This window comes from Medicago sativa, chromosome 6 (genome assembly GCF_051527215.1).
Source record: "Medicago sativa cultivar Bolivia chromosome 6, Bolivia_mono, whole genome shotgun sequence".
Classification (NCBI taxonomy): Eukaryota; Viridiplantae; Streptophyta; class Magnoliopsida; order Fabales; family Fabaceae; genus Medicago; species Medicago sativa.
Genome location: NC_140754.1, coordinates 97,028,591 through 97,056,263, shown reverse-complemented (window position 1 = coordinate 97,056,263; position 27,673 = coordinate 97,028,591). Strand labels below are relative to the sequence as shown.

General features: G+C 32.6%; 1 protein-coding gene, 1 long non-coding RNA gene and 1 pseudogene across 5 annotated transcripts; all 3 read right to left on the bottom strand.

The window, feature by feature from the left end:
- Positions 1-9,066: 9,066 nt before the first annotated feature.
- LOC146918653 (hydroxycinnamoyl-CoA:piscidic acid hydroxycinnamoyltransferase pseudogene) lies at positions 9,067-10,476 on the bottom strand (annotated as a pseudogene).
- A 1,136-nt stretch (positions 10,477-11,612) lies between these two features.
- LOC146918652 (arabinogalactan protein 41-like) lies at positions 11,613-13,071 on the bottom strand. Its single transcript, XM_085720272.1, has 2 exons — positions 12,885-13,071; positions 11,613-11,819 (listed from the first exon to the last, which is right to left on the bottom strand). Exons 1-2 carry the CDS (start codon positions 13,000-13,002, stop codon positions 11,746-11,748), a joined length of 192 nt encoding a protein of 63 aa, XP_085576398.1. The 5' UTR covers positions 13,003-13,071; the 3' UTR covers positions 11,613-11,745.
- A 1,970-nt stretch (positions 13,072-15,041) lies between these two features.
- On the bottom strand, positions 15,042-21,424 carry LOC146918651 (uncharacterized). 4 transcript variants are annotated; one of them, XR_015016326.1, is made up of 14 exons: positions 21,284-21,424; positions 20,993-21,073; positions 20,352-20,437; positions 20,208-20,266; positions 19,876-19,977; positions 19,739-19,781; positions 19,611-19,655; positions 19,168-19,459; positions 18,234-18,371; positions 17,767-17,851; positions 16,083-16,149; positions 15,888-15,977; positions 15,586-15,697; positions 15,042-15,479 (listed from the first exon to the last, which is right to left on the bottom strand). It is a non-coding gene; the product is annotated as an uncharacterized LOC146918651 (long non-coding RNA). The 4 variants fall into 4 exon arrangements; XR_015016324.1 differs by lacking the exon at positions 16,083-16,149 and having other exon boundaries at positions 20,352-20,492; XR_015016323.1 differs by lacking the exon at positions 16,083-16,149.
- Positions 21,425-27,673: the final 6,249 nt, after the last annotated feature.

Here is a 27,673-nt window from a genome sequence, read left to right as displayed (position 1 = left end):
AACGTTTCCACTAATTCAACTATTCAGAAGCAACAAATCCAGCTTCTGACTTCAGATGCTGACGTCATCATCAGAAGCGAGTTTTCCTCAGAACCTCAATAAAGGGCTTCTGATGGACTACTGCTTCTGAACTAACTTCAGAACCTAAAATCCTATTCAGGAGCAAGCAAACATCTAATCAGACACGTAATGCATGTTCAAATTTTTCTTTATAAAATCAAATCTTTCAACAGTTAAAGGCTTAGTAAATATATCAGCCCATTGATTTTCAGTATCAATGAATTGTATACCTAAAATTCCTTTTTGAACATAATCTCTGATAAAATGGTGTTTGATTTCAATGTGCTTAGCTCTTGAATGCAAAATTGGATTTTTAGACAAACAAATAGCAGCAGTATTATCACAATAAATGGGAATACTGTTAGCAGTTATCTGATAATCTTCCAACTGATGTTTCATCCAAAGTAGTTGTGTACAACAACTTGCAGCTGAAATGTATTCTGCTTCTGCTGTAGACATAGCAATAGTTGTTTGTCTTTTGCTAGCCCAGGATATAAGATTATCACCCAGAAATTGACAATTGCCACTGGTTGACTTTCTTTCAATCCTATCACCAGCGTAATCAGCATCACAGAATCCAATTAGCTTATAATCTAAGGATTTCCTATAAAGGAGTCCAAGATTAGTTGTTCCTTTCAAATACCTGAAGATTCTCTTGACAGCAGTCATATGAGATTCTCTAGGATCTGATTGGAATCTTGCACACAAGCATACACTGAATAAAATATCTGGCCTAGATGCAGTGAGGTATAACAAAGAACCAATCATACCTCTATACAGCTTCTGATCCACTCTAGCTCCTTCATCTTCTTTGCTTAAGGTGCACGTAGGATGCATTGGAGTGTTCATCACTTTACAATCTTCAAGTTTGAACTTCTTCAGAAGCTCCTTTGTGTACTTTGATTGATGAACATAGACTCCATCTTTGCATTGATTGATTTGAATGCCAAGAAAGAACTTCAGTTCTCCCATCATGCTCATTTCAAATTCATCCTGCATTAACTCAGAAAATTCCTTGCAAAGAGATGCATTAGTAGAACCAAATATTATATCATCAACATATATTTGCACAACAAGAATATCCTTCCCAAGGGTCCTTCTGAAGAGTGTAGTATCAACCTGTCCTCTTTTAAAATCATTCTTGATTAAGAAATTACTTAGTCTATCATACCAAGCTCTGGGAGCTTGTTTCAAGCCATATAGTGATTTCTTCAGTTTAAAAACATGGTCAGGATATTTAATATCCTCAAATCCAGGAGGTTGCTTGACATACACTTCTTCTTCTATGACACCATTTAGAAATGCACTCTTGACATCCATTTGATATAATATTATGCCATGATTAACTGCATAGGAAAGAAGTAACCTGATTGCTTCCAATCTTACAACTGGAGCAAACGTTTCAGTGTAATCAATGCCTTCTTGTTGACTATACCCTTGTGCAACAAGCCTGGCTTTGTTTCTTGTTACTTCACCTTGCTCATTCAGCTTGTTTCTGAATACCCATTTTGTTCCAATAATGTTCTTGTGCTGAGGTTTGGGTACACATCATTTCTTTGAAATTGATTCAACTCTTCTTGCATAGCTAGGATCCATCCATCATCTGAAAGTGCTTCATCAACTGTTGTAGGTTCAATCATTGAGATTAGTCCGATCATTGACTCCACTTGTCTGAAATGTGATCTTGTTCTTCTTGGACTATCTTTGTTTCCAATGATTAGCTCCTCAGGATGTGAAGACTTGTGTTTGAATGTGTTTCTGGGAGGATCTGCTTGATGTGAGCCATCTTGTGCTTCATCAGAAGCAGTTTCATCTTGCGCTTCTGATGTGGGTTCAGCTTCTGGACTATCTTCAGACTCAGCTATCTGATCAGGTTCTGGAGTAGCTTCAGGAACCTGTATCTCTGCAAAACTTTCACCTTGCTTTGAAGTTTTATCTTCAAGCTCCTTGTCATCAAATTTAACGTGCATAGATTCTTCAACACAGTGTTTCTGAATTATACACTCTGTATGCCTTTGACCTTTCAGAGTAACCTAAAAAGATTCCTCTTTGGGCCTTGGCATCAAATTTCTTTATGTAGAGCTTGTTGTTCAGAATGTAACATGTACATCCAAATTGATGAAAGTAAGAGATATTGGGTTTTCTTCCTTTAAAGAGTTCATATGCTGTTTTCTCCAAAATAGGTCTGATATAGATCCTGTTTTGAACATAGCATGCTGTATTCACTGCTTCTGCCCAAAAATGTTTTGGTAAATTGTTTTCATGAATCATGGTTCTGGCCATTTCTTGTAAAGTTATATTCTTTCTCTCTACAACCCCATTTTGTTGTGGTGTTCTAGGAGAAGAGAATTCATGGAAAATTCCATGTTTTTCACAAAAAACTTCAAATGGCTCATTTTCAAATTCTCCACCATGATCACTTCTGACTTTCAAAATTTTTGATTCTTTTTCAGATTGAATTTGAGTGCAGAAGCTACTGAATACATCACACGCAACATCTTTACTCTTTATGAATTTCACCCAAGTCCATCTGCTGTAATCATCAACAATGACTAATCCATATTTACTTCCATATAAGGATGCAGTACTCACTGGTCCAAATAAATCAATATGGAGTAATTCTAAAGGTCTTGAGGTTGAAACAATGTCTTTGGTTTTAAAAGATGATTTCACAATTTTCCCTCTCTGACATGCACCACAGAGTGCATCTGAATGATAGTCAATGTCTGGTAGCCCTTTCACAAGTTGTAACTTACTAAGCTTAGAGATTAACCTCCAGTTAGCATGTCCCAACCTTCTGTGCCACATCCATTTCTTATCATTCACTGATAGTAGGCAAATCACCTTCTGATCAGCCAGTTCAGAAAAATTGATTTTATAGACATTGTCAACTCTCTTTCCTTTGAACACAATAGATTTGCCTTCCTTGTTGATTACTGTACAGTTGGGTTTTTCAAAAAGCACATCATAACCATTATCACAAAATTGACTAATGCTCAAAAGGTTATGTTCAAGACCATCTACCAACCATACATTATTAATTGAGGTAGAGGAATTACCAATAGTTCCTGTACCTATGATCTTGCCTGACTGGTTGCCTCCAAATTTCACATTTCCTCCCTCTTTCATTGTTAGGCTGAGGAACATAGACTTGTCTCCTGTCATGTGTCTTGAGCAACCGCTGTCTAGGTACCATGATCTTTGCTTTGGCACTGCTCTTAGACATACCTGCATCATTGACATTTTTAGATTTAGGTACCCATTGTTCTATGGGTCCTGGAAGGTTAGTACTTAAGGCTTTACTCTTCACTTCTTGTACCTTGTGCTGTGAGTTGGGTTGCTTCTGATTAACCATCACCTTAGGTTTTGGTACTTCAGAAGCAGTAACTGTCTTCTTCTGAAACTTAGACTTCAGAACCCCAGATTTTGGTTTCACCAGACTCTGAGGAATAGGTTCTGATCTTTTCAGGATCCTGACCTTTGAAGTCTTGAAATCAGATTTGATCATAGCCTTTGACTTAGAGTTCTTTGGCTTTGAAGTAATCTTAGCCTTAGGACTAGAAGCTTCAGGTTCTGATTGAACAACAGTTTCCAACTCAGCCCCTTCTGGTACAAAGAATGTTTTCAGAACTTCCTTGATGCATTCACAACAAGATTTTAGATTGGTTTTCTCAAGTTTCACTTCTGGAAAACCAATTCCTCTGTCATTGTTCTTGTAAATGCTATAAATCATAGAAGCTACTCTGCTTCTGTCAATGCCAGATATAATAAAATCTTCAAGAGCAATTTCATGGTTACTTAAAGGTTTTTCATTACACTTTTCTTGTAGCTTCTGACATAAGAACCTGAGCTGATCTTCATATGTTTTACACATGAAGTCAAAGCCCCTAAGTCCTTGTTCAGAAGCTTTCAGATCCAATAGAGTTGATTTTTGCTGTTGTACCAAATCAGCATATTTTTCTTTTAAATCCTTCAACTAATTGGTTCTTACTTCAAAATGTGTAAGAAGTTCTTTAAGAGACTCAACAAGTTCATCTCTGGGAATTTTGGAATATACCTCGTTTTCATATTCTGAGTCTGAATCTGATCCAGCTTCTGAAGTTGCTGTTGCTACCAACCCAACAGCTACCTTTGCATCTTCATCAGCTTCCTCTTTATCAGATCCAGATTCACTACCCAAATCATCCCAGGTTGCCATTAAACTCTGCTTAATCTGCTTCTTGAGTTTGCTTGGTTTGAATGTAGACCTCTTTGACTTGTCCTTTGACTTTTCTCTTTGAAGATCAGGGCATTCAGCAATGAAGTGTCCAGGCTTCTTACAGTTGAAGCATCCCTTCTGATCTTCTTTCTTTGAGCTTTTGGAGTTACCCCTTCTGGAGAGAAACTTTCTGTTCTTCTTGGCCAGATATTGAAGTCTGTTTGAGAGCATGGCCATTTCAGCAGCATCTGGTTCAGAATCTGAACTTGACTGTTCTTCCTCTTCAGATTCAACTACTTTGAGAGCTTTTGATGACTTGCCTTTGGATGGAAGAGCTATTGATTTACTCTTCTTAGTAGACTCATATTCATTAAGACTTAACTCATGAACTTTGAGAGAACTAACAAGATCTTCGACACTTAAAGTGTTTAAATCTTTAGCTTCCTCAATGGCAGTCACCTTTGGTCTCCATCTGGCAGGTAAGCTTCTGAGTATCTTGCTTACATGATCAGAAGCAACATAACTCTTCTTTAGAATCTGTAGCCCAGAAACTAAGGTTTGAAACCTTGAGTACATCTCCTCAATAGTTTCATCATCCTTCATCTTGAATAACTCATACTGATGTACAAGCAGGAGAGCCTTTGTTTCTTTGACCTTCTTGCTCCCTTCATAATTTGAACAGAGAGAAGCAAACATAGCTTTAGCAGTGGATTTGTCACTCATCTTCATATACTCTGCTTTGGGTATGGCAGTGACAAGAGCTCCTCTGATAATATGATGCTTCTTGTAAAGTTTCCTCAGTTCTGGAGTATGTTTCTTTCTATCCACAGCAGCTCCTTCTTCATCAAGGACTAAATCACCAACACCATCTTCCAGAATATCCCATAATTCTTCATCTAGGCTCATGATGTAACTGTAAAAGTTGGTCTTCCACCAAGAGAACTCTTCAGCATCTCCATTGAACTTTGGAACTTTTCCAACACTGGTTTTCTTACTATCACTGTAATCATGTGAGACATTTTTATAGCTAGTATCACTAGGACCAGTAGGAGGAGGAGTAGACATGTTTTTCTCAGATCTTTGACTGTTGCACGGTTAAGTGTTACACAACAGACCAAGGCTCTAGATACCAATTGAAGGTGAGAAAAACACAAGAAGGGGGGTTGAATTGTGTTTTGAAAAATTCTTCGTTTCTCCTAAAAACTGAACACACTGATCAGAAGCTAAGTGAGACAGCTTCTGAAGTGATAATCAGAATCTAAATGCAGCGGAATAAAACAGAGAGAGAGAAGAAGAACGACACAAAGCAATTATACTGGTTCCTTCCACAATCCGGAAGTAGTCCAGTCCCCCTTGCACTTCCAAGGAGATTTCACTATGAGTAATATCTGATTACAAATGCTCAAGCACACAAGCAAGAGACTTCCTTTGCTCAAGCACACAAGCTAGAGACTTCATTTGCTCAAGAACACAATCAAGAGACTTCCTGCTCAAGCACAACTGCAAGAGACTTCCTAACTAAACAAAATTACACAGAAAATTGTTTAAGGTTGAACACTTGATATACAATCAGAGGTGCTCTCAATACAAATCAGATACAGACTCAATGGACTTAAGAATTTCTAAGATATGACTTTGAGACACAGAAATTCTAAGTGAATGCAGAACAATTTCAGCAGAGGTTTGGTACTTGTGAAAATCTTGTGAGTCTTTCGTTCAGCGTTCTTGCATTACCAAATCTTTAGGTCTTCACTCCTTTATATAGAGGTGTGAAAGAGACGTTGTGAAATTGCCAGCACACCAAAGAGTCGTTGTTGAAGCTTGATCTTTCACCAATGATCTTTTGCCTGATTTAGTTGTTGTCCTATGAAGAACCAATTTGAAATCCATTCCTTATCCAAAGGAACATATATGCAGGCGAGACCGTATTCTGGAGCTGTTTTCTTGTCTTGAAGCGTGGACACAAAACAGAGTAGTGGAGAACGTGGCTGTACAATTCGTACAATAGTACAATGTCAACGCTTTCGTCCAAATTGCAAGCACATGCCTTCAAACACCTTTGAAATGACCGTTGCAAAATTCCACTAATCCTTTGTTTGTGTTTTCGAATCCAATAGACAGCTTTTGCATTGATAATTCTTCAATTCTTGAATCTTTTGCAAATCCAGTTGAGATTCAGCTTCTGGTGAAATAGCTTCTGATGAGGCAGCTTCTGATGATGCAGCTTCTGATGATATGACTTCTGCAGCTTCTGATGATGCAGCTTCTGATGATATGACTTCTGGACTTCTTGTCTTCAGGAGCACTATTCTTACTTCAGAAGCGTCTTAACTTCAGGAGCACTATTTCTCTTCAGTAACAAGTTGCCTTCAGGAGCGTCCAAGCTTCAAATTTTTGTTGTTTCCTTTGCTCTTTATTTGCTCATTCAGAACCAATGATGATGTAACTTTATAATTATGGTCCTGTACACTTGAACAAATATTAGCTAGTCCAATTTACAATTTTTAATACCTTGTTATCATCAAAACTCTTTAAGGTTCATTGTTAAACACATTTTGTTCCAACAAACTTCAGTGGCTGAAAATTATTTTTCAAAATAGATTTTGAAAATCCAAAATACAACAGTTTAGAAACCGGAAACAATATAGATTCATACAAGGATTAACATTGACATGCAAGATTCATTATAACCAAGACTTTCCTTAATTCATTGATCAAATTTGGAAAGGCTTTGTTGGGGAGTTCGGAGAACATGAGAAGGGAGGACTTTGAGGGTGAGAAATTTAGGGTGAAATAAAAGAAATCTTTCCCATTTTTTCTAAATAGTATTTTTTTAGAGAATTAATGTTTATGATTAATATACTTTTAATTTAGGGTTAATTATGTTTAAGGTCCCTACAAATAAGCAAGCTTTCAACATTCGTCCCTATTTAAATTTTATTAAATTTTTCATCCCCAACGTTTTTTTCCGTTTGTAAGTTTGGTCCTTGCCGTCAAACTGTGCTGACTAGGCTAACAGAACGCTGACCCAGACATGCCACATGGACATTTCAAGTGACATGGCTGCCATGTGGTAAATGACATCATATGTTTTTGGTCCCTATAAAATTGGGACATTTTAAGTTTAGTCCATACTTAATTTTAATAGTGTTTTTAGTCCATATTAAAAAATTATAAACTCAGTTTTAGTCCCTACTTGTTTAATTATGCTTAAACTTTTAAGATTTGAACAATTTTTTGCACAAGTTTTAAGAACATTACGAAAAGTTCATATGCAAAAAATTATCTCAAAATTTTATTTCTGCGTCTAGATTTTTGTTACTTTTATTTTGAACCTTTGTCTTTTAAAAAAATTCATATTGAATTTATTTCATGTTAAATAATTCTAAATTTTAGTAAACGAACCTTTTGTAATGTTCTAAACTTGTATCAAAAAAATCATTGAAAAATTTAAGAGTTTTTAGAAGACCGTCGCCGGCGTGAACGAGGTGGTGAAAAATCTAAACTCTCTCCTCCTACTCTTTTCACCACCTCGTTCACGCCAGCGACGCTCTTCTAACCTTCGTTTGCAAATTCATCTAAGACATCAATTTCAACAACTTAATCACAAGTCAACTTCAACACACAAAAACTCAACAATCTTCACCATTGAAAAATCCAGCAACAACCTTTTCGAGAGAGATGCGGAACCAGTCGATTTTTAAGGTTCGGATCGGGAAACAAAGAGTGGGAGCGAAGAAGATTGAAGAGAGCGAAGTAGTAACAAAGAGAAACAGTAACACAGATTTGGTTTTTTTTCTTCCCGTAAATTCAGGGAATGACCAGAAATATCTGTAGGGTGAAATATTTTATGGATCTGGAAGAATAAAAAGGAATGAAGGAGAGTGATAGGCTTTGACAAAAATTATGGGAAAATTTGTAACTATCCTTAAACTCTTAAATTTTTCAACGATTTTTTTGATACATGTTTAGAATATTACAAAAGGTTTGTTTACTAAAATTTAGAATTTTTTAACATGAAATAAATTAAATATGAATTTTTTTAAAAGACAAAAGTTCAAAATAAAAGTAACAAAAATCTGGACGCAGAAATAAAATTTTGAGATATTTTTTTGCAGATGAACTTTTCATAATGTTCTTAACACTTGTTCAAAAAATTGTTCAAAATCTTAAAAGTTTAAGCATAATTAAACAAATTTAGATTTAGTAGAGACTAAAACGGAGTGCATAATTTTTTTATATGGACTAAAAGCACTATTAAAATTAAGTAAGGACTAAACTTAAAAGACCCCAATTTTATAGGGACAAAAAACATATGATGTCATTTACCACATGGCAGCCATGTCAATTGAAATGTCCATGTGGCATGTCTGGGTCAGCATTCTGTTAGCCTAGTCAGCACAGTTTGACAGCAAGGACCAAACTTACAAACGGATAAAAACGCTGGGGATGAAAAATTTAATAAAATTTAAATAGGGACCAAGGTTAGAAACTCGCTTATTTGTAGGGACCTTAAACATAATTAACCCTTTAATTTAAGAATATCATAATAAACATAGATTGAATTTAAAATATACATGTAAACCCTCTAAAACCATCCGTCAATTCAATTGTTGAGTTCCCCCAAATTAATGAGATTTTGTATTACGAAGTTAAATAAATCCCCAAAGACCTCCACTCCAAAAGTCATATATTTCTTCCACTTATTCTTTCATTTTTTTTTCAAACTCGCAGCCTAAGAAAACACATTAGCTCTCTATATGATAAATTTTATTGAACAACAAAGTAAATTACATAATTACATATAACATTCAAAGCTTGCACACAAATCTTCTTCATCACAATCTTGCTGATGTGAACATTTCATATAAATCCCCATAGAAGAACTTCTTAAAAAGTTGCATCAGTTCAACTTGAAAATGCATACAAACTACAAGAGAACCATCCCCTTCAGGACTTAAAATAATGATTCCCCTATCATGTGAAGAAACATATCCAATACCAAAATACAAAGGCTTCCCCAACTCAAAATCGCTTTATATGGAACCATATGCATCCAACTTGTTAAAATAAAATTAGGATTCCCAAAAAATGTATCATTCATACCTCCACCTATAAATAATTTCCTTGCATCATCCAAATTCTCAAAACCCCTAATAACATCAATTTGTGACCTTATATACTCATTTGTTATCAACTCATTTGCTTCCCTTATCTTTTGTGCAACATAACTCAAAGGCTTTGATGTGATTTCTCCAATATACCCTCTTGCTGAAGTTTGAATCAAAGCATTCCCATAATAATTCCTAGGAAGATTTGGAATTATTCTATTTCTAATTTCAACATTGAACCTAACAACACTTTGTTGATTCTCTTCAAGCTTACGTGCCTTAGAAGCACTTTTCCATATATGCGCACTAATAGCTTCAAATCTACTATAAGGTCTCGACCCTTTTGGAATGTCACATTCATTAACCTTTTTCTTCAACTTTTCAACTTGCTCTAATGTGAGTTTCAACAATTCAGCTGTTGTTTTTTTCTTTCTTTCTTCACTTGTGTTTGATCTTCCTAGAATGAGCGGAAGCGGCTTCAACTCCGTGTTCGAAACGCGGTTCAATTGGGGTGTGTGAGAATTTGAGTAGTGTTCTATCTAAATAGGGTAATTCATTAGGCTCTAGGGTTTCACCTCTTGCAATTTTGGCCCATGAGTTGATAAAGTTAATGCAACCAGCACCATCTGACAAAACATGAGAATAACCAATTCCAATTGCAAACCCAAAGCTTTCATCTTTGCATGAGAACCATGTGACTTGTGCCACAAGCAATGGAATTTCTTCGATCGGTTGAGTATAATCGATTTTTGGAATAAGCTCTTTGGTGGATTCAGAAGGTGAAAAGTCACCGTAATCATTAACTGTGTTTGTGGTTTCAGCTTCAATTAAAATGGCTCCTTTTGCATTGAGATTCAATTCTCTTCGACCGCTTTTTGTGTAAGAATAACGACCAGCTACTGGATAGTAGTGAACTAGAATTTTGCTGAGTGAGTTCTTTAAGGTTTCTATGATTTTATTACTTTGCTTATGTTTTTGTTTGTATATATAGATCAATGGTGTGTGGCTTATACGAACCACTTGATCTGTATCTGAGAGCCATAAATGACCATTTAGGGTTGAATCATTTGGACTCACAATGTAAGAAGCTTGAATGGTTACCACAATAATTTAAATCAATAAAAGAGTGAGTGTTAGAAAGAGTGTTCAAAAGAGAGTGTTGCTAGCATTACTCGTTGTTATATTAATAAGAGTAGTGTTAGCAACACTCTCTCCAACACTCACTTTCTAATTGGCTTAAATCATAGTGGGTTTCACACTTTGGAAATGGATTCTACTTAAAGTGATGGGTCATACATTAGTTTTATTCAATAAAAAAATAAGTATTGAAGAGAGTGTTGAAAAGAGTGTGTCCCTAACATTCTTCTATCAATAAATATAGTGAGTCACACTACTCACTAAAACAGTATATCCTATTATTGATCTCCAGCAATAAGTTAATTAACCAACAAGCATAATTAATCTCCAATACATACATTTTAAAAAGAGAAATGTTAATAAGTACGCCTGGAACAGTTGTTAAGGAATTATAAAAGGAAATATTCATTTGGAAATTATGTTTTCTACTTTTTAAATAAGTGTTATTTTTAATAGAAAATTTAACTTTTCTCTGTACTTTTCATTTTAAACAAGACATTTTTAAAAAACTTTATTAAAATATTAGTCATTGATACAATTTGGACCGAGGACCCAAATTGCCTGCTCTTGATGATCCCCACAATCAAGTGACCAATCACATTGTAAATTCAACAAATCAGTCTCAACCATTCATTTTTCTTTTCCCAACGGTTAGGACTTAGGACTGTCCCTGATGGCAATTTCTTTACAATAAAAAATGTAGGAGAATTGAGTCTCAAATCTCATTAGGGTCGAAACATGCCTCAAGGTTCGCTCAGAGAACTTTGATAAAGGTGTTGATTACACACCAACATTAGTCGTTACTCGTTAGGTTCGTGACGCACACACCAACTTTCAAGAGATTCTCGCACTGACATTCTGTCTAATGTCATTTTTTACTAGAGGAATTCAAATCCCGTGTAATGAAATTGTCAAAAGCATAGAGTAAAAACAAGGTTTGCTATGACCAGCATGAACCCTGAAGTAGTCATGGCATTCAGCCATAGTTGACAATGTTTCTACAACTCATCACATTGAGTGTGGTGTGAGACTACTCACTAGAAAAATATTATTATTATTGATCAAACAACAAATAATTATAAACAAATAGAAAGAGAATAAAGGGATTATGAAAAGAATTTCATTAAAAGAATAGATTTGAAACAATAAGTACAAAAAGAGAGAAACTAAAAGAAAAGCATATTCTTCAATAGATGAATCACTCCAGCAATTGAGGTCTGCTCCATTGATTTTCAAAAATTAATGAATGATGTAAGTAAGAACCAAAGCCAACAACATAAGTATGCAGGCAATTCCTTGGTCCAATGTTGTCCCTGCAAATCAAATAACATCATAAATCATCATCCATAAAATTAACTTGTTCCCAACAAACCAAACTTTAATTTAAACCTACCCTTTAACTAATTACTATCATAAAAAAAATTAGAAATTAACTTGTTCCCAACAAACTCAATTTTAATTTAAACCTACCTATTAACTAATTATCATTCCTTCAAAAAAACTAATTATCATAAAAAATTGAAAGAGAAGACAATCATTTTGATACATGAATGTGTAATAGGCCGTCACTTTAGTCCATCAATATATCAAAATTTATTGACTAAATCGACGAACAAAAACACATTTGAGGACTAAATTGACCACCTAAAACAGATTCTTGAACCAAGATGAAATCTAAACAAACCAAATTAGGATTTAAACAAAGCAATGATTTAATCATCACCGAAGCATGGAAAAAAAATGAAAATTTACTTGTTCCAAACAAACCCAATTGAAATCTAAACACATCGATCATAAAATCATATCATCAAAGCAGGAAAAAAAAAGTTCAGAATTTACTTGTTCCCAATGAATCCAATTGAAATTTCAACAAACCCATCAATTAATTATCATAAAAAATTGAAAATTAACTTATTCCTAACAAATCCTCATGATTTCATTATCATCAAAGCAGGAAAAAAAATTGAAAATTTACCGTTCCCAACAAATCCACAAGATTTCATCATCATCTAAGTAGGAGAAAAAAATTGAAAATTTACTTGATCCCAACAAACTCAATTGCAATTTGATCACACCCATGATTTAATCATCATCAAATCAGAAGAAAAAATTTGCAAATTTACTTTGTTCCCAATAAACCCAATTGCAATTTGACCACACCATGATTTAACCATCATCAAAGCAAGAAAAAAATTGAAAATTTACTTGTTCTAAACAAACCCAATTGAAAATTAAACACACCCATTAATTATTTACTATGAAAAATTGAAAATTTAACTGTCCCAAACAAACCCAATTGAAATTTGATCACACCCATTAATCAATCAGCATCAAAATTCAAAAAAATAGAAAAATGGAGAGAGGAAAATGAATTGTACCATCACTGGTGGGAGCAGGAGCAGGAGCAGGGATCTGAGCATTGATTGAAGGAACAACAAAAGCCAAAGCAAGAGAGAAAATGCACATGAACAAAAGCTGAACTCTAAGAACTTCCATTGTTGTTGAAACAAAGCAAGGACAAACTCAAACTCAAACTCAAATTTGAAAGTGATGAAAGACAATGTTAATGTTAATGTTAGTGTTAGGGTTTTGATTTATAGTGAGAAAACAGAATGATTAGGTTTGAGAGAGAATCTCGGAAAAAAACAACATAAGCCAGAGTGGCTTTGAAGTAGGTTAGAGAATAAGGTGTTATGAGCCGTTGATGGAGGACACGTGTAGGGATGAGATTTATTGCACGTTATAAAGAACAGTAGTGAAATTTTTCCAACTATTGAATATGTTCTTTTCTTACTTGCCAGTCTGCCATATGATTGATTTGTCGAATATGTACAACCTGTATAATGTATGAATTTTTTTTTGAAAGCATTCTAGTTTGTAACGTTTGTTTGTTCAATTATAAGTTTGAATTTTGTTATTCACTAGTTACAAACCCGTGCTTCGCACGGGGGTTAGCTACTTTTTTGACAAAATATAATATCGGAATAATAGATTGCAAAATGACAGATAATTATAAACCATTATACAATATTTAGAGTACTCCTGCATTACGGATTATAAAATTAAATCTTCAAAACGTCTTATCACAAGTAACAAATGAAAATGTTTGATCCACCACCCTGCATTATGCAGAGTCAAACTAACCTCGTGGGTACCCACTATACGGGTACCCGTGTGTATTGAGGTATCCATGGGTACCCATGGAGTTTTGAATTTATATATTTTTTGGTACAAATAATGACTTTTTTTAATTACCAAAACACCTCAACTTTTAAACATCCATACATAATTCATTTAAAATTTCATAAATCATACATAATCCATAGAAAATTCATGTTTCTTATATAATCTATATGTTTTATGATGTAATTGAAATGAAAACAGTGAACTTAATAAGATGAATTAAAAAAAATTAAAATAAAAATAGGTTATTATTGAGGATTTTTAGGTTATTAATTAGCAAAGAATTGTGTTTAATATCAATGAATTAAATGCATAAGAATGTTTGGATTGTAGAGTATGGACTTACCCACTCTAGCATAGCACCCTTTTGATTCAAGGTTTTTCGAAACTCAAGGGTTGTCATTCCAGTTATAAGCTCTAATAAGAGAATGCCGAATCCAAACACATCAATTTTCTCAGATATATGATTGGTCAGTCGAGAGGTACTCTGGTGCAATATGTGTGTTGTGCACGGGTTAAATGTTGCGTTTTCGATAGACTTTGTTATATACGAATAATGAGCAAACCAAGAGGAATAGTTGTATTCAAAGGTATAGCGGCTTTTTTACAATCTAGCAAACTAAGGAAAAGAGTATAATAGGATTATTGCACACATATGAAGAACCCTCTCAAGAATTGGCTTATAATCACCAGACATGTCCCTGGTTGATCTTTGTGACTCTTGTCAATAAAAAAATCATGGAGTGTCCTCAAAATTCTTTGGCTGAGTTATTTTTATTAAAAAAAATAAAGGAAAAAATAGCATGAAATTGCCATAAACATTAAGGAATCAAACATTAAATGTGTGTGACAAAATGACTCAATATCTATGGCAACAAAATTGAATGTCACTTTCAATTTATAATAAAATTTATAATTGTCATAATGAACTGAATAGTGCATTGAGAATATGCAAAACCAATCAAAATCCTAGTGCTTGACCCTCCAAACAATCTAATTTGAATAAATTAGTTCGCACGGGTTGAATATCGCGTTTTTGAAATTTTTTGTTATATTTTTTAATCTACATTAAGATGAAAAGTTGTCAAATACACTTATTAATTAGATTTCAGCTCAAAGAGAAATAGTTGAACATACCTAGCAATCTTTCTACAAAAGTGTTTTTATTGAATCCTATGAACGTTTTTATTCCTGTGTTTATGATTAAAAGTGGTTAATTCTTACCTTTTGGAACAATGTTGATGCCATTGAGGTCGACTGTTTCATTCAATGAAGAAATGAGCTCATATAAACCCTTTAAACCTGTGAAGCTAGATCTTGCTCATAGCAAGAGGTTGTTTCATTCATAACAGTTGAGAAAGAAAAACAATAACAGCAACTTAAGCAAATAGAAGTAAACAACATCAAGTAACATCAAGGACAATACATGTCTTAATTCAGAAACATTGTTCACAGATGAGATAGTTAATGGACAACAGATGTGGAAAACATAGCCCAGGCACAACACACATGGAAAACATAAGCAGTTGCCAACATCGTGACCTAATCTTCGACTTTGTAGACCTGAACGTAGTGGCTGAAAGGTCCATCGAAAATTTGAAGTGGATTTTGTCGCCGCATATAAACTCATTTTCAGCACAAAAAGGTTCCCATCCTTGCTGAAGTGTTCCGTAAATGATGTCGTCATCCCTATGGAATCTGACCTCACATGCTTTTCTCGGATTGTTGAGTTTTCCACACAGAATCAGGTGATAAAATCATATTCTCAAAGGAAGTCCTTGAAATCTTGGCTAACAACCACAATATGGTAGACAATATACATATATTTGGTTAAAAGAAGTATTCAAATGATAGAATAAAAGTTTTGAGAATATTTAATAGTTTGAAGATGTGTACCATAAATCAAAGAAGCATTTCACTCGTTTTTATATTCACTTGGGAAAGATATTGATCCAACAATGTCACTGTTAGATAGTCTTTAAGGCTTCAAATCATATTTGAAGTGTACCTGTAAAATCCAAGAAATAAGCAGAGAAAAAGACTAATGATGTTGGATCTACAAAAGAAAATTATCAGCAAAAAAATGGATAAAGAGATCTTTTCACATCTTAAAGAGGGAAAAATACAGAACAATATATAAGGAAAGGACAAGGACAAAAGACAATACATATTAAGGATGAGGGAAATTAGTTATGTACCTTAATTAGCCAGTTGACCAATACACCCCGCATATGAGGAATAATCTCTGTCTGAATTGACATGTAATTTGATAGAGCTTGACTATGTGCCTGTGATCGGAAGTAATTTTTAAAAAACAAATATCAGTTAGAGAGCAAGGAAAAAATATAATATAAATTTGTATGTGGAAAACTAAAAGCTCGTGGTAGCATTACGATTATGCCAAAGAGGATGCGCCAAAATCATCGAAACCATGGCACAAGTAAGATTGCATCACAATTTCTGATAAGATAAAAAGGAAAAAAAAAATTTGAAGGAAGATAAATAAGCATCTAGTATCTAGTAATAACATATGAGATCAGAAGAGACACCAAACTAAAATGTGATTTATTCATGTTCACAATTTTGGGACCCTGATATAGGATTGTTGGATAAAAACGTAGACATTGACTATATTGACTGTAAGATATGATTGTCATGTATTGTGCATATTAATTATGATAATTCCTGCTAGATAGGGATGACTTCCCGGACCCCTTCCCGGACCCTGCATATACGGGAGCTCTAGGGCACTGGGTTGCCCTTATATATCATATCATTATCATATAGACATGGAATAAAGGGGTTTCTATTACTCTAAATGGAAAATAGATTCTATAATGTAGAATAACGTAAAAATAAGTTACTCTAATTTTTATTCCCAATTATGGCTCAAAAGAATCATTATTTTCAGTGGTGTTCTCTAAAAATCAATAGTTGAGGCATAAGATCATAATTATTTCTATTCTAATGTTTTGAATATTTTTCACTGTAACTTGTTGCATAGGACTTACCACAATGTAATACTATTATAACTCAAAATCATATTTACTTACTTTAAGAGCTAATTTCACTTTGACTGCAGACACAATTGTAAACACTAACCTTCTGACATTTATGTTGGTACACTTAATCATCTACTTTTTACTATATGAATGAATGAAAGAAAATCTAACATAATATCACAGATGTTTGAATCCAATTGAAAGAAAGTTAAGGAAATTAGAGCTGATACAATCCAGTTAACATCATAATCCTGATATCTGTCTCTCCGAATATAGCATGAAAGCAATGAGACTACAGAAATTACTTATGATGGAGTTCTATATTTCCAACTGGACTGAGAAAACAAAATGCACAGTTGTTTTTATCCGTGACTAAAATGGATCGACGGCGTATTTTTCATGATGTAAGCATATTGACTACAAATACAAAAACAGAAGAAATGAATAATAAATCTCAAAATGAGTTGCTGCAACATATCAGCTTCATCAAATAATGACTTCACTCATTCAGTTTTTCTTGAAGGAAAAAGAACCAAATCCACAGAAACAAATCTTAACATTTAATTAACAATACTAATTACTTGGTTAATAAGTCCAAAAATTAATTCTGTAATCAGGTTGTGTTTCACTTCAAAAATCAATTTTTACTCTATAAAGATTTCTGAGCTTACTATAGTATATATACATGATGAACTCAAAATTATTTTTTATTGTAACAATGATTCCCAAAAAAAGATATGATTTTCAAAATAAGAATGTTAATGTTAAGATCCTCTCAAATTTAAAAATCAAAGTGAGATCAAATATGGAAATTAGCACTTTAACATCCTCAGCTTGCAAAAGAAATACACAATCTCTCTGCCACCAAACTTTATTAGAGCATGAGGAGAAATATCCAACATAAAATTAGGCTGGAAAAAAGCGAATGTCAGGTTCTTATCAAACCTTAAACAAATGCATTTCATATGCATGTTATCAAAGCAAACATGTAATTTATTATTTTTTTGATACAATCCCTTCACTATTTTTTGTATTTGTTGCTCTAATGTAAAGAACGTTAAAAAGTGACTCTAACCTCTCAAGAACCATGGTTGCGATGTTTTCCTTCACCAATGGACCACCAAGACATAGTCTTGTTTCAAATGTATAGTCCACGGTTCCTGCACAAGGAAAAACAAATACAAAATTTAAACAAAACATGACAGTCCAAGAGACATAATCAAAGCTTAAAAGAAAATTAATCTTGTAGGTTTTAGTGTAAAAAAGGTTATTCATTATTCTCAGTAATGCATACTTGCCAAGCTTTCAACATACTTTTTTTATTCTAAATTTGTGGTTTTATTTCATGCAAAGAATAAATCATATGGAAGAGAAATGTAAGAGTGTAAAAAAACAGAAAATAGTTCAATCATGGTTTTCGCAAGTTTCGTCATTACTATTATCTCAGTTCCATTATTTAACTCTTTCGCAATGTGGAACAACACCTGTGGCTGCGATCATAATTCAAAACCATAACGGATCCCTAAACATGATTCAGCTTACCTTAATCTCATCCTCAAATGCCTTCTGCTGTCTTTCATGTTCCATTATGAGTTTATCTAATTCTATGTCTAGCCTTCTTGATAAGCTTTTTTAATTAAATACCTCCTTTAATTTTATCATGTTTTCCACCTTCATAGCCTTCAAGATGCACAAATATTGAACATAAGTAATGGTTAGTGGTCACAGGACACTATTTCATTTCTCATTCTATGTAATATCCTCATAAAATGAATTAGCAACAACATGGATTTAAATTTGAAATACAGAACAAAAGGTGAAGCTGACCAATGAAAAGAGCATTAGACATTTTGGTGGCTATAATAATCTCAAAAGTGGAGGGAGGAAAAAGTGGACTACTTGAATTTCGAACCCACCCTCTGTCCAAACATTATAAGTGGCAGAAGATCAATTAATAATTAGCAATGTATATACAGATCTTCACAGCAGTCAGCAAGGTGTGGCTAATGCTGTTTACATGACCTCAACTCAAACTCACCTTCCGTGAAAATATATATAAGCAATTTGAACTTAGGATTGTAAAAGCATTCATTTTTATTTAGGATATGTTTTCAAGACAAAAGGGGTGAATTAATGTTATAGCAGCACCTTGCAGTAAACCTAAGGATCTTCAAATCATGTTACCAAACCAAAATCAGTGAGAAAATGAGACTCAACATTAGAAGATTAAGACCAGTTGGATCAAGAGCAGGAAAAATTGATGACAGGTCCTACAATACAGAGTTGCACGGAGGCACATAAGCAATATCCAATAACAGGACAATTGGTGAAAAATAACTCATGTGTATTTGAGAAGTGAGAATTTGGTACCATTGGTTTAAATTTGGGATAGGTTTGAAGGTTAGAAAAAGGCTTTGTTGGTTCAATTGAAAACAAAAACGGGGAAATAAATCATGTTTTCTTTGTGTGAAATTACCTGAAAATCGTCTCTTGTTCATCCTTGCAATCAATTGGTCGGAGAATTGGTTGTCCAAGTACCATCTCACCAAAAATACAGTCCACAGACCACTCACAAGGGGCTGCCACCTGATCTGATGCGATTCAGCGATAACAAATGCTGCAGGAACAGCAGCTGAACTGTCATCAGCAGCAGACTGTTGCTGCAGACCGTGTGGTGCAGGCTACACATCCGTTCACAAACCATTAGCAAACTCCCACAAGCTCCATAATAACATAACCATGTGTTTTGCCCGCACAGTAGAGAGGTTCTGCAGAAGTGAAAAAATAGCCTTAGAGGATTTTTTTAAGAATTAAAATTATTTGTTATAAGTAAAAGGAAGTAAATTCACGCTACTAATAAAAAATGTTGCCAAGTTAGTGACGAAAAGATATCGCTCTATTTTTTCTGTCAAAAGCTACCTGCAGCTTAGCCTTAATGTCCAGCACCATAAGCCCCCTTTCAGCCTGAAACCACAAAGTTAATAATGTAAGGGGCCATTTGCATCAATTGACGCACAAGTAGCACTATCTTGGAAATGTTAACTTACAGCTCTCTCGAGTGGAATAAGATTTTCTGCTAAAGGATCCTTGCTGGTCAACACAGGGAAAAACGGTAAAATAGAGATAGAAACTACAAATAAATTCCAATCTGATAGGTAAAAAAGGATGGGGATATCAGTTAAACCTTGCAGCAGAACCCTTGAGCGTATTAACTTCCACTCCAAGTCGCGAAAAGACAAACCCGTAAACATCTCATAAAAAAGGGCAACTCGGTGCACTAAAGCTTCTGCATACGTAGGGCCCGGGAAGGGGTCCCACCAATAAACATCTCATAAACTCATAAAATCACACAACCAAATCGACCAAATATTTCTTTCAAATTCTGAAACTCAAGTAAATAACTAAAAGTCTTGTTTCATGCTAGAAACTCTTCTATCACAAACCAAAAATTACCAAACAAAGCATAAACAAAGGGTTGGTAAATAACAAAATTACATGACACTTAAAAATACCTACTTCTGCCCCCAACTTCAAAATCACATACAGACTTCAAATCTGGACCAACGTCAATGAAACTGGTACCAAAACGTCCGAAATTTCGTTAGCTGACCATAGCATTAAAAATTACTTGATTCCAAGTTACAGAGAGGAAGTTCTTACCGTTTTAGTGAAGTCCTGTCCCAAAACCCGTAACCAAAAATCCAGCAGAAATTACCAAACTTCAAATGCGTTTTCCGAATCCATTTCTAGCCAGAATCGTACAAAATTTATATCCGATTTGAAGGGAATTGAATGTACAGTCTAAATATCCACCAAACATTTTTCTGTCAGCTTTCTAAAACAGCTTATTTACCAGTTAAGCACTTTATTTATCTAAAACAGGATTACATGAAAGAATGCATTATAAAAAATCCTTTTTAAAATTCCAGCCACAATCCAAAACAAACAAAAAATACATAAATAAAAACATGCAAAGATGATACCTTCAAGAATCTATCTATCACAACTCATACTTCATCTGCTTTTTAAAACCACTCTTTTACCAATTAGATCGATTAAATTGGTCCCCTTTAAATCAGTTTCTGTTTTTATTCTTACCCTTTTGACTCTAAAATCTGAACTTTATACATGTTGCATTAACACTATCAATTATTTCCATCGATTAGCAAGGAATCTAAAATTGACTTATTAATAAAAATCACCCCTTGTTAATAACTAATTTCAATTTATCCCAATTTACTGATACATAAACATAAAAAAAAATTGGGGAAAAGATGAACAGAAAGAAAAGATTGCAATACCAAATTGAATCACAAAGAAGAATCAAAGCTCATCCAACAAATTTGCATGTATGAATTACATCTCCAATGAGACGGAACCATCTGCAAAAATTAACCAAAATAACAATAAATTAAACCAAAATCAACAAACAACAAACTAAAACCACAAAATCAAACCCTTAAAATCACAAAAACAACTTTTTGGAGACATGCATGCAATTAGATTGATTGAATAAAAATTAGAAAGTTGAAAAATTCAATTCTCTAAAATTATTGTTTGAATAAAAATGAAAACCCAAGGTGAAAATTTACCTTTGATGATGAAGAAAATGGAAGAAGCAACTGAGGAGCTTTTGAATAGCACACAACAAATCTCATCATTGTTCTTCCCTCTCTCTCCCGTTCCCTCTTCTCTCTGCCGTTCCCTCATCTTTCGTTCCCTCTTCTCTCTTCTATTTTCTCATCCTTTTCTTTCTCCCACAGAACAAAACAAAAACATATATATAGGTAGGGCACAACCAATTAATTAATTTACCATAATACCCCCAATAAGGGTAAAATGGTAAATTCAACGGACATGTATTTTTATATTTAGTTTAGTAGATTAGGATAATGGTATAGAATGCATAACACATTTACACACATTTAGAGATGACTGTCCTAGAAATCCTAGCTCAACTAATAAAAAATGTTGAAACTGTTAGGTCGTACGTCATGATTGAGATTCAAAATTTTGACACCTCCACTTCGTGTATGTGAGTTTAGATGGTTTTGTCATTTCGTCTATCAACCAAAAAAAAAACATTAAATACATTTTTTGTCTATCCATTTTAAACATGAAGTTTTGATCCCTTATTTTAAAAATTGGATTTTTGATCCACAAATTTTGATCCCTAATCTTATTTTTAGCTTACATGCATGAATATTCATTATGACTTAATAAGTGTTGCCACAAAATAAATGAGTAGGTTACATCAACAAAAATGATCTTAAAGTGGGATAAAAGATCAATTTTTTGAAGAAAAAAAAGGTAAAATAGGGGACAAGAAGCATATTTTTAAAATAGACACCAAAAACTTTACTCTTTTGTTTTTAAACTAAAATGACCAAAACCGAAATTTCAAATTTTTATATACATGACTTGGAAATTAAGCTTAAGGGTGGTTGGGCTAAGTGAAAAATAGTTAGAGATCTGAATTCAAACCCAAAAGAAAAAATAAGTATTAATCTAACAAACTAACTATTAATATTTGTTATTAAGAAAATGATATTTGTCACAATGACCAAAAAATTGCACATTGCTTAAGAATCGAGGTTAAGAAGACTAAATGGCACGTTGTCTTTGGGCATAGGTACCTGACACATCGAGTTGCATCATTGGGCTTTTGTCTTATCTCGTTAATTGGAGATAACATTGCACCAATGTCCACTAAAACTGGTGTTAAGTATTGTCTACTTTGAGTCTTATGTGAATCATCACAGTTATCTTATGTTTTGTTAGGTTGAAGAGTATGAATATTGTTTATAAATTATTTTAAGTCTAAAATTTTGAAATAATGAAACTTTTCGATGCATTGTAACACAACCCAAATTGGTTATCATTGAGACCACAACAATTTAAATTTATTTTTTCCCCATAAAATATTACTACCTAATACCTATATTTGAATTGGGGAGAATTACATGAATTTTTCATGAGTTTGAATTTTATGTCATTCTGAATATTGAAATTGAACACAAGATTACAAAATAAACTCAAAGAAATCTCTATTATGTCCTAGCTCTTGATTAATTTGAATTGAAGTTTAATACTAGTGATTTGTTGTTGTTGTTCGTTTTTTTAAAGCTCCCACCAAAGTCAATATTTGAACCGTTGCATTGGACGGCTATGGTTGGCTTGGTCTACATATGGTGGGGACAAATACAACTAATTCGTTACCTTGGACACACATCATAGCTAATACGTTTCGTTACATAATTAGTAGATATTGTCATTGTCAATGATTTTGAATGAAAGATAGGGACTTGACAATTTGTCTGAGGTATACAACTGTAGCCGTTTAAAGCTTTATACATCATGTTTGAGGGATCTTTTCGCTTTGGGCCTGTTTGGATTAGCTTATTTTAGAGCTTATATAAAACAGCTTATGTAAATAAATAAGTTTATGTATTATTTATAAGTTTTTAAGGTAGTTTATCAAAAAACAGTATATGAAGATACAATTTTCGTTAATGAGAGCTTATAAATTAAAATAAAAACTTATTTATTTACATAAGCTCAAACCAAACGGGGAAAAATTAAGTTTATTTTGAGCTTATGGAAAGCAATTTATACAAATAAATAAGTTTTTTTAATTATTCGTAAGTTTGTAAACATAGTTTATGAAAAAGGGTTTATAAACATACAATTTTCGTTAATAAAAACTTAAAAATTAACATAAAAGAATATTTATTTGCATAAACTCATAATAACCTTTATGTAAGCGGGCCTTAAGCACATATAGAATCTCGATTAGTTTTGAGGGAACAAAGTTCTTTTTATTTAATGAACACTTATATTTAAAGAGAGATAAAATAATAGTATTATTTGATTCTACGAATCTATCTTAAATGAAAAGGTCCATTAAATGAAAATGATCACAGCCCACTTTATGTAAATCATCGGTAATAATATTATTTTATGTCGATAATGTATTCGAAATCATAATGTTATAAAATCTATATTTTTACATACATAAATTATTCAATTAACTTTAAAAAAAAATAATGTTTTTAATTGGACGGAGTATTATTTTTATCAAGGTTGTATTACCTCTCAAATGGACAATTTTTTAAATCAAATCCAGATTCTTTTCATAAAGAAATGTGATCATCCTGTAAATTCTCTCAACACTATGTTGATTTTTTAAAAGGCTTTTATGTAAACTCATCTAAACTTTCTTGCACCAAAAAAAAAAAATAATGAACGCAGGCATCACTACCTATACTGTTTAACATAGTATCATCATGCTCCACAATTGACCACCTATTTCTTAACTAATCCTAAACAAACTACAAATGAGCAACTCCAAGGTAATAAACCACAAAAACTTTTGTTTTTCTTACCATAAAAAAGAGTCACTAAATCATGCTGCACAATCAGTAATACCTACCTTAGTCAAAATAGTAAGCAAATAAAGAGGCAGAAAAAGATAATCTTAGTATATACATATTTTCTTAACCTAATCCTGATTAAGACAGCAATAGAGAAAAATACAAGTCATTTCTCTACAAAGGAGGATGTCATTGGCAATACTCAAGTTTGCATTTTAGTTGTTAGCTAATAAGATGAATAAAAGGACATGAAATGTGGTAAATTGATGATACAACAAAGTTGTATCGAGTAAATAAGCATTTCGGTCCTCGAAATTGTAAAAGTTGGTCAATTTTATCTCTCAAATTTATACAATAGCAAATTAGTCTGTTAATAAGAATGTCAATCAATTTAGTCCTTCCATCGCAGTATTTCATTTTGTAACGTTGTGTAAACAGTGTGAAATCATATCATTCTAGTTGTTTGTAACGTTTGTTTGTTCAATTGAGTTTGAACTTTGTTATAAGCTAATTTTATAGACTAACCTTTCTAGAATGCATAATACACTTATTTTTTATATTTTTTTTTAATTTAGGAGTTTCAAATTTTCGTTCATATACATGACTTTCTAATTGAACTTAAGTATGTTTGTCAAGATACACCAATAAATCACACATTGATTAAGAATGAGGTTAAGAGGACTAAATGGTCTCACATCTTTGGCCATAGGTATGTGGTCCGTTGAGTCCTTTTGTTCCATCTTATTTGTTGGGGATAACCTTGCACCATGGTACACTAGGGGTCTTATGTTTCAACTTAAAACCCACAACATTATATTTCTGAGGTATTGTCTGTTTTGAGTCCTATGCGATTCATCACAATCATATCATTTTTAAAATACATTTCATTATGTTGAATAATATGAATGTTGTTGATAAATAATGCTTTTAAGTCTAAATTTTCAAATAATGCAAGATTTTTTGGTGTATCACAACACTGTCCAAGTTGATTATCATTGGGACCACATCAATTTAGACTATTTATTTACACCTCTAATGTTAATTTTGTCTTATAATAATATCGATAATATTTTTTTTATGGTCGAGTATTGATTATATTATACATATATATATAATTATAATTAATTTATGTCAAATAAATAAATAATTATAATTAATATATTATAATATTGTTTTTTACGTCACTGTCAAAAAATCTTGATAATCGTGGTTTGATTCTTTGATTTTTTTTATGTTAAATTAAAAATATTTAAAAATTCTATAATTGGTTATGTAATGTCACATCCAAACACTTCAATTTATGTAAATACTTTTTAGTGTATATATCCAAACATAAAGAGTTTATCGAGTATAAGAGCTTATGATGTAAGCTCTAAGGTTATAAGCCTAATGTTATAACAATCTATATAAGTTGTTTATCCCAACGGGACCTATGTTTATGTTTAAGTACACTTTTAGATTAGCCGTGAGATCAAAAGAATCGTAAATCATTATAAGTTTAATAAAAATTAAGCTTTAAAACTTCACACAACCTTCTTTTTATTAAAGAAAATAATAATAATTTCACAAAACCATGGTGTTACCGTTAATTTGTTGAACTCAAGGTCAAACTAAACATGCACCTTATATTACAAAAAAATTTATGTGTAAAACCTTATATTACAAAAAAATTTATGTGTAAAAAATTGTGTTACACTGTAATCAATTAAAAAGACTATACTTAACTCTAAAACCCTTTCACTAGAAACCATATAGTTAACAAAAAAAAAGTTGCATTGTTGGTTCCTTAACCTTCATCCTCTTCATCTGTATAATCAAAATAGAAACTCATAGATTCTATATAAATTTTTTTAGGATTCTTTAAAAGGAATTTTTTTCCTAACTCGTCTTAATTAAAATCTTTGACCCTCACTAGAGCCCCCAAAGTATCTCACAACTAAAACCCGCTACAAAACCAATCCTCAAATCAACAACCTAACATCTTTCTTTTAGAGGTACATGACATCTAGTGTTATTTCCTTTATTTTTTAATCAAAACTGGACGACCTTCCAAATAGATAACTCTTCAAATCAAATAGTTTGAAAGATATTTTCACTCTACTCGATGAAATTGAAAACACAGACAATTGTCGATCAAATATTGTGTTCTCTATTTACATTTTTCATATTTGTTTACGATAGAATCAAAGTTTTTTATCATCCTCAAATTATTTAGTTACTTATTCGCAAATGCACTTTGAATGGACAACCTATTTAGTAACTAATCTTGAACAAATTATAAATTCGCAGTTCAAAGGTAATAAAAATCATTGAATCATGCTTCACAAGCAGTAATACCTACCTTAATCGAACTAGTAAGCAAATAATGAGGCAGAAAAAGATAAATCATAATGTATACATATTCTCAAAACCCAATCCTGATTAAGACAACAATAGAGAAAAATGCAAGTCTCATTTCTCTACAAAAGAGGATGTCATTGGCAATGCTCACTCTCTGATTGTCTTTGTACTTGTCTAGCCATTCTCGACTAGCCCAAAATTTGATTGCTTGTCGATCTCGACTAACATGTTATTTATTTTTAACTCTAAACAAATGTCTTCCTTGCGTTGTATTATCGTTGGACTTAAGATGTGAGATGATTTTGAATGAAAGATAAGGACTTGACAATTTGTCTGAGGTATACAACTGTAGCCGTTTAAAGCTTTATACATCATGTTTGAGTGATCTTTTCGCTTTGGGCCTGTTTGGATTAGCTTATTTTAGAGCTTTTATAAAACAGCTTATACAAATAAATAAGTTTATGTATTATTTATAAGTTTTTAAGGTAGTTTATCAAAAAACAGTATATGAAGATACAATTTTCGTTAGTGGGAGCTTATAAAGTAAAATAAAAACTTATTTATTTACATAAACTCAAACCAAACAGGTCAAAATTAAGTTTATTTTGAGCTTACGGAAAGCTATTTATGCAAAAAAATAAGTTTTTTTTAATTATTCGTAAGTTTGTAAACATAGTTTATGAAAAAGGGTTTATAAACATACAATTTTCGTTAATAAAAACTTAAAAATTAACATAAAAGCATATTTATTTGCATAAATTCAAAATAAACTTTATGTAAACGGGCCTTAAGCACACATATAGAATCTCGATTAATTTTGAGGGAACAGAGTTCTTTTTATTTAATGAACATTTATATTTGAAGAGAGATAAAATAATAGTATTATTTGATTCTACGAATCTATCTTAAATGAAAAGGTCCATTAAATGAAAATGATCACAACCCACTTTATGTAACTCATCGGTAATAATATTATTTTATGTCGATAATGTATTCGAAATCATAATGTTATCAAATCTATATTTTTACATACATAAATTATTCAATTAACTTTAAAAAAAAATATAATGTTTTTAATTGGAGGGAGTATTATTTTTATCAAGGCTGTATTACCTCTCAAATGGACAATTTTTTAAATCAAATCCAGATTCTTTTCATAAAGAAGTGTGATCATCCTGTAAATTCTCTCAACACTATGTTGATTTTTTAAAAGGCTTTTATGTAAACTCATCTAAACTTTCTTGCACAAAAAAAAAATAATGAACGCAG